The sequence below is a fragment of the Penaeus vannamei genome, chromosome 27 (assembly GCF_042767895.1).
Source record: "Penaeus vannamei isolate JL-2024 chromosome 27, ASM4276789v1, whole genome shotgun sequence".
Classification (NCBI taxonomy): Eukaryota; Metazoa; Arthropoda; class Malacostraca; order Decapoda; family Penaeidae; genus Penaeus; species Penaeus vannamei.
In genome coordinates, this window is record NC_091575.1 from 28,497,184 (window position 1) to 28,505,292 (window position 8,109).

At 35.3% G+C, this 8,109-nt stretch overlaps 1 protein-coding gene across 1 annotated transcript in view; it reads left to right on the forward strand.

Annotated features, from left to right (window-relative positions):
- The first annotated feature begins 1,883 nt into the window (after positions 1-1,883).
- Positions 1,884-8,109, forward strand: part of LOC113823672 (tudor and KH domain-containing protein homolog) — a 16,629-nt gene continuing 10,403 nt past the window's right edge. The window contains exon 1 of the mRNA XM_027376350.2: positions 1,884-2,040. Within this exon, the coding sequence (XP_027232151.2) occupies positions 1,942-2,040 (99 nt within the window). The 5' untranslated portion in view covers positions 1,884-1,941. The remainder of the gene's footprint in view (positions 2,041-8,109) is intronic.

An 8,109-nucleotide genomic window follows, 5' to 3' on the forward strand; every position in this document is an offset into this window, starting at 1 on the left:
CAGACACACCTCTGGTTATCATTATAGAACCATGACAAGTCCATCTTTCATCTGTTGTTCGAGGCTTTTATCTGTGCACACATGCATAGGGAGGAAGCGAGAGAGAGATAGAGAGAAAGAGAGAGAAAGAGAGAGAGAGAGAGAGAGAGAGAGAGAGAGAGAGAGAGAGAGAGAGGGAGAGAGAGAGAGAGAGAGAGAGAGAGAGAGAGAGAGAGAGAGAGAGAGAGAGAGAGAGAGAGAGAGAGAGAGAGAGAGAGAGAGAGAGAGAGAGAGAGAGAGAGAGAGAGAGAGAGAGGGAGGGAGAGAGAGAGAGAGAGAGAGAGGGAGAGGGAGAGGGAGAGGGAGAGGGAGAGAGAGAAAGAGAAAGAGAAAGAGAGAGAGAGGGGGGGAGACAGAGAAAGATAGAGAAGGAGAAAGGGAGAGAGGGGTAGAGGAAGAGAGGGAGAGAGAGAGAGAGGGGGGGGGAGAGGAAGAGAGAGACAGACAGACAGACAGACAGAGACAGAGAGAGAGATACTGACAAACAGAGAGACAGACATAGATCGGGAGAAAGATGAAGAATAGACAGACAATGCAGTAGATAGATAAACAGATATGTAAATGAAAACCAGAAAGAGACCAGAAACGTAGATATAGAGATAAATAAATAAACAAGGATTTCAACATAAAATCTGATAGATCAGTCCTCTCAATTTGCCATATATGGAGACTAGCAGACAGATGGTAGGGATGTAGACCGGCAAACAGAGAGAAAGAAAGAAAGAGAGAGAGAAAAAAAACAAGATATGTGTTATATAGGTTACCACTAAGGACCGTATTATTAAGAAATGCATGTCGGCATTGCTACTCCAGGGAAAATAAGTTCTGGTCTACCGATATTTCACAACGAAAATAGACTTAGTTGCTGTATGTTGTAAGTCAGCCAAAAGTACCTGAGTTTTGTGCACGGAGATTTATATATCTTTCTTTTGAATATAATGGCCTTTCGGGGATTAAACGGATATGAAGAGATGAGTATGTGCATATAACATAGTTTAGAATGAAGAAAAAACGGTATTAAATAAAGCTTTCATTATTGAAAAATACGTTTTAAGAATAAAAATATCACAAAGGACATACACTTTAACAACTGACCTCTGATTTTATTCTAAAAAATCAGGTTTCTGGATTCATGTGTTGCCAAGTGCGACATGCAGATTGCAAAGACGTGTTGCAGTGTGTTGCAGCTGGACAACCGCCAGCAGGTGACTTTGTACCAGGTTTCTCGGGGAACGCAATAAAACGAGACTGTCCCTTTCATTTGCTTTTGTTATTCATTCGAAATATCCTTGTGATAGCTACTTGATATGATGGCCATATTGGTTGTAGCTAATGTGAGTAAGGATGAGGGAATATTTAGTCAGTAAATTGAAGCTGCTCACCCTGCAGTGTCCTCAGAGACCCCTCATAAAACAGTCTTGCCAATGAACCTCATTGAACAGCTTTCAAGGGCGCTAAAAATAGATCTACCGTCTTCGATTATTTTATTGAATGTAGGAAATAAATTCAGCCAACTTTTCAACAATATTCAACTTTTATTTTCTTAAGTTTAAGATAAATATAACAGCAAATGGACCACTTTACTATCGCTGTCAAATAAAAAGAGGAATAAACCCAAAAGAACTAATAGAAAAGAGATGTATATGAAAACAAGAAGAGATTTTTTTAAGTAAATATAAATAAATACAAATCATAAACCAAGTAACGACAACCAAATTCGAAAATCAGACATAAAAAATCCACAAAAAAACAAAGAAAACAAACACCTCAAATAATTTTTTAAAAAGTTCAATAAAGATATCAAAAAACAAAATAAAACAAAAAATGAAAGGGAAACCGAGCACCTTAACAGCAGACGAAACTCCTCTGATCGCCTCAGTAGGGAAAAGGTTGCCGTCGGGTATGGAGGCGTCTCGTGTGAAGAACTTTATTTTACCCTTAGGAGGAGCTCTACTCTTATCAGGTGTCGCTGGAACGATCTATTATTACCTGACGAAGAAGGTAATGGCAGGGGATGGGGGTGACAGGATGTACTTTCTGAACTGTGGCCAATGTTTGTTTTTTTCTGGGTGTAGAGGGAGAATATACCGCCCCCTTTTTATTTAATGTTTTTGTAGGTCTTTTTATGTAGGTATCAGTTTAAAAGGATTTTTTGCAGATATTCATTCGATACAAGTGGTTATTTAATCGGTACTTAGAACCTTAAAGTTCATTTACGTATACTATATGTATGCACAGTGTTGACGGGTTTTTTGTTTACATTTTTATATAAGTATGAATTGATTGTTTTTTATTTATTTATGTTTAATAATGGTGGTTTGATTGTGTATGTCCTTACTTAGGTAGCTGGGAATATTTTTTGTTTGAAACTGATTGTAAAAGTAATGGATGCCTTTTCAGAATCCAAAAGCAGTTAGAAGTATTCATTTTTGTAATCACTCCTGCTTGGTGCTAATTTCAGAAAATAGTCAAATGAAAGGATATATGATTATGAAATAATTTTTTTCTTTTTATTATTAAAACCATATATATTGTGTTTATTATTATAACCACATATAGCCAAAGTAGTTAGCTTGTGCTGCACCACACGTTGTGGTCTGCAACTGAAATTAATACATATTCTTCTCATACAAGAAAAGGAAAATTTCTAGAATAAGTTTCTACCTTAAACTCTTCCAATTCACTTTCCGTGAACTCCTGTTGATGTCTCCTAACCAAACATATGCATTAATAGTTGGCCGAACCAGTTAATAAGCTTAGTATTATGCAGGACATAGCAAGCAGCAAGAGATGTTTACCTCCTGTAGCCGCGGCATCAGATGAGTTGTGATACCATTCATGAGGCACATCACTAGAACCTGTCCGAGCTCTAATTTGGTAATTAGATATTGTGGAGATTTTGCAATTAAGGCAGTTGTCACCATATCCCTACAATGACGGGACCTGAATTTTCTGTGTATCACTTATTTCGGCAACTACTGGCATCCGTCTAGCCCTTCTGGTAGGGCATTTGCTGTTTAGAGCTGGTGTGTCTGCTCACTTGCTACAGCGAGTCGTGACACATACATGTTTCCCATCATGAGCAGTAGGACATCCATGACGTCAATAGCCCTACACATCAGTAAGAGGATAAATATATTTTAGGGGGCACAGACCTTAACAATGACAATAAATGTATAATTTATTCATGCAATTTACTCATTCAAGCTTTCTTCATCACTTTGTCATCTAAATAGTACAAAATTGATGGTATCATTATTTTATTACGATACACAGAAACAGTACCAAATCAACCAATTACTTTTCATACATTATCTCACCTCACAGACTATACATGTTTTACTACCTGCTAGGGTACAGTGTCGTGCAGAGGTCTAGTGATGCCCAGGGCCAACTCCTTTATTGTATGCCCCAAAGACTCAAGTTTAAGGCCGAGTACTGAGAAATAGTATGAGGAAGGGAGATACTTCAAATATGTAACCTCAGAAGAAACATGAAATAAACACTTTATTCAGTTTTGATATAAATTTCAAAATCATGATCTTATTTCCCACTCTGATTGGATGCCTTGGGCTTCCACCCTTTCATCCCTCTCTGCACACACCTGCTAGAATGACATCAGGTTGGGATAAGGAGATAAGGGAATAGCTGGCTCACCACTTTAGTTTTGTTTGGAGAGCAATATAGGATGAGATACATCCAGTATGCCTCGGGCAGCATGGGAAATATCCCCCATTGTCACTGTTAGTTGTGCTGTTGCTATTAACACTAACATTACCTTGTTACCTAAATAATTTAAACTTAGGAAGACCAGCTACCTCCTTCGACAACATAGATCCAGCATTTTTTCTTTCTTTCTTTCTTTTCTTTTTCTTTCTTTTTCTCTCTGCTGCCCAATTTGTGCAGGTGTTTTAACATGTCTCTGACTAAAGGCCTGTAGGCCATGGTAATTGCTGGACCCATGATGAATTTGTGTCTACTTAAACGTGCTGAGTCATATGGCTTCACAATCTTACAAAACCTATAATTGTACTACATCAAGAGAAAATACTTTTGTTTACTACAATTTGTATTCCCAAGTTGCTTAAATTGCTGTATACCTAAAAATGTTTTCTATAAAGTCTTTTTTTCCCAGTTTACATGGAATAGCCACTTCTTACTTTTCTTTTTGTTTTGGTAAAGAATTTCCAGTGATCGGAGAAAAATATCTATCCTAGTAAGGTGTAATACTATCTTCTTTATTGGTTGTCCAATATTGTTATCATCATTTCTCTGTCCTAAGGCATTTTTATTAGAAATTAGATTGATCTATGTCTCAATGTGTTATTGCTAAATGAGTTTTCTGTTATTTTAATCTAACTCTCCTGGAGATTCTTATTTTCAAGTCCCAATGCATTCTCTGATGATACTGTGGTAGAGAATAGGAATGTTTTCATTTTCACAGTTGTTGTTGTTGTCCATGCAGGATTTTATAGGTTTCTGTTAAGGTTCACTCATACTGGTAATCTCTTGTGAGTACAAACCAAACTTTTGCCTTTTTCTTAATTCCTTGTTTTTCCTATTACTCCATCTTTGGTATTTATTCATTATTTTTGTTGTTCTTGATTGTTTAGAGTGATTTAGTGGATTATGATGGTGTCTTTATCCAAGGAATATTGTGTATATGTTTATATATATATATATATATATATATATATTGAAAAATAGGTTTTGTTGGATTTTGTTACTACTTCAGATCTGTGATGAGATTGTTGCATGAAGTGATTATCATATGGTGGCCTTGCTTGTTACTGTTTTTACCTTACCCACAAAATAACCTTTCAAAGGTGTACTTACTGAAAAGTTGATTTAAGCCTGTGCAAGTAATAACATTAGTGAAATTATGTAGAAATGCTGTGCATGCATTCTTATATTCTTATGCTTATAACTGATATTATGGAATTTCAGATTTATGTAGCATTTATCGTTAAGAAATCAAGTTATTTGACAATTCATGCCAAAGAAAACTTTTGGAAAAGCAACATCCGTGAGATTAAGAATGGAACAGAAGATCATAGTTCTTGTATTATGAGTAGTGCAAATCAGATGAGAGTTCACTTTATGTATCTTCAGAGCTGTATCATCAGTGTGTAAGAGTAAATAAGTCTAAATATAAAAAAGTAAAACATTTAAAGTAATTAAGATCATGTCAAAGATGATTTTGAAAGTACCACATGGTTATAGAATGAGTAATATGTATTTCGTAGAGTGTAAATAAAGTCATATGCTATTGACACATCTGTGATTCTTTGAGAGGTTATTTGATTTTATTTGCGTCAGAACAGGTAATACTGTGTGGATATGTTTTTAATTAATAAGAAGGATTAGCTCAGCAGTTCCCAACCATTTTACACTCTCAACCCTGCAACATCAGCTGTTTCAGTCATTTTTCTATCTACATAGTTTCAGGCTAAGAAAAGAAAAAATACAGTTATTTGATAATCGTTATTAACTCAATGCCAGCAGGAACATGTAGCATTGTTCTGTGAAATGTGCTTACACATAGATGGCTCTACAAGTGCAAAGCTACCAAACGAGGCAATTAGTCGACCTATATGACCACACTTGAGTTCCCCATTCCCCAATTCCCCTCCCCCCCCTATTATTGACACTACACTTATTACAATGCTATTAGGACTATAGAATAAAAAAATAATATTTCCAAATATCAAGGAAGAGGATAGGTAGGATTAGTAATTCATTCTTTGGTAACTAAGCACATGGAGTCTTCTATATGTAGTGTAAATATATTTGATTAACTAAACTCATGTTGGGCATATGAGTGTGTGCTATCCCTGGTGGCATTATTTTAACCTTATAGTTAATATTTCTTTCTTGCTCTCCCTCTCTTTCTCATCTCCTACCCTCCTCTTCATCCCATTTCTCTACCTCTCCCTGCCTCCCCTCCCCCTTATTCCTTTGCTTCTCCCTTTTTCTCTCCCTTTCCCTCTTGCTTTTCTTCTCCTTCCTCATGATCTTCTCCTTCAGCCTTTTCCCTTCCTTACTCACACTACCTACTCATCACTTTTGTACAGTTCTCTTTCCCTGCCTCCCTTCCTTCCATTCTTCTTCTCGGTGATCCATTCCCTTCTCTCCTCCCTGTTCCTCTCCCTTCCATTCTTTCTCTCCCTCCTCTTTCTCTTGCACCTCCTACTCTGTCAGCATTTCCTCACTCCCATTATACCTCCTCCTTACCCATCCACTCTCCCTTTCTCCTCCCCTTCCACTCTCCCTCTCTCCTGTGGCACCATTACCAAAGGAAAGCTGCTTATTGCGTATATTATGGAGCACTGTGTTGGTGTGTCAACAGAGCATATGTCTGTACTGAGTTCAAGTTGCTCTGGAAAACAGGTTTTATGGAATGTTGTTGTATAAAAGTTTTCATTTATTCATATTACATATTTTATTTGCCTGCATGTTTGTTGGGTGATATGCACTAGGCTTTATTAATTAACTTTTTGGGCTGATCTATGTTTTTGCATTTGACAAAGTATATACATAATTATTTGGCCAGATTTTTCTATTGTATTGTATTATGATAAATCCCCTGCATTTATTGATTAATTATTAAAAGTAAATACTATTCCCTTGCTGTTCGGTTTCACATCTCAACATCTTGTTTTATATGTCCCAGAAAATGTTTTTGAATTTGTAATTTTAGTAAATAATTCAGAATGAGTATATGAATATGAAAGGAGGAAGGCATTCCCACCAGTTGAAAAAAGCTCTCCGCAAAGAGCTCAAGTTCTCTTCTTTGAAATAGATAAGTGTTTTTCATGGTGTATTGTCATGACTCTTTATATTTTTATCACTTAATTGTTTCTTGAGTTACTCTTTTATGTGCCATAATTTAGATATGGAATAATGGAAAAGTAATCAAGATCAACGTTAGTATTGGTAAATAAGATTTATTAAATGGATTACTGTATCTCTATGATTTTTACTTGTATCATCATCATTATAATTTTTTTTTCTTTTTTTCTTCTTATCCACCTCTTCAGTAGACAAACCACCTCTATTATTTATATCTCACTGTCTTTCCTTTTATTATCATCATTGCTAATGTTGTTGTTACTGTTATTGCTATCATTGTTATTATTATTGTTGTTATCATTATTATTATTATTATCATTATTATTATTATTATTATTATTATTATTATTATTATTATTACTGTTGTTGTTGTTGTTGTTGTTGTTATTAATATATATATTTTTGGGGGGTATGATTAGCTAATATATTTATCATTATTATTGTTATTATTGTTATTATTTTTTTTATTTGTATGATTAGCTATTATTATTATTATTATTATTATTATTATTATTATTATTATTATTATTACTGTAATTCTGTTGTATTCAAAGATAGTTCATCTCATTGAGGTTTTTGCATATCAAATTGTTTTGTATATTGGGATAGTTTTTCCTTTTTAGAAATGATGTACATGGTATAAATCCATCCAAAACCCCCCAAAGTTTTCTTTATACCATTTTAAGTGAGAAAAAGTGCATACTTAAACTCAAAATTTGAAAATTCGTGCCTAAATACACACCAGAAGGTTCTTGAAAAAATGGTTGAAATCTAGCAGTAAATGAAACTTTTAACTGCTTTTATTGTTTCCTTATTCTTTAAGATGGAAGTTTACATGTCGTTTATTTTGCCTTTTAATAATGCAAAGCCAGGTCTGATGTGTGTTTAGCTTCCCACCTCCCTTTTCTTCCTTCTTTCTTCTTCTTCCTCTTCTTTTTCTTCTTCTTCTCCTCCTCCTCTTCTTCTTTTTTTCATCTTCTCGCTGTTTTTCATTTTAGCCTTTCATTACTATCACCCTTCTTTTAGGCCATGATCACAATTCTTCAGTTGAAAAATAGAACAGGAAACACACACACACACACACACACACACACACACACACACACACACACACACACACACACACACACACACACACACACACACACACACACACACACACACACACACACACACACACACACACACACACACACACACACAGACACACACACAGAC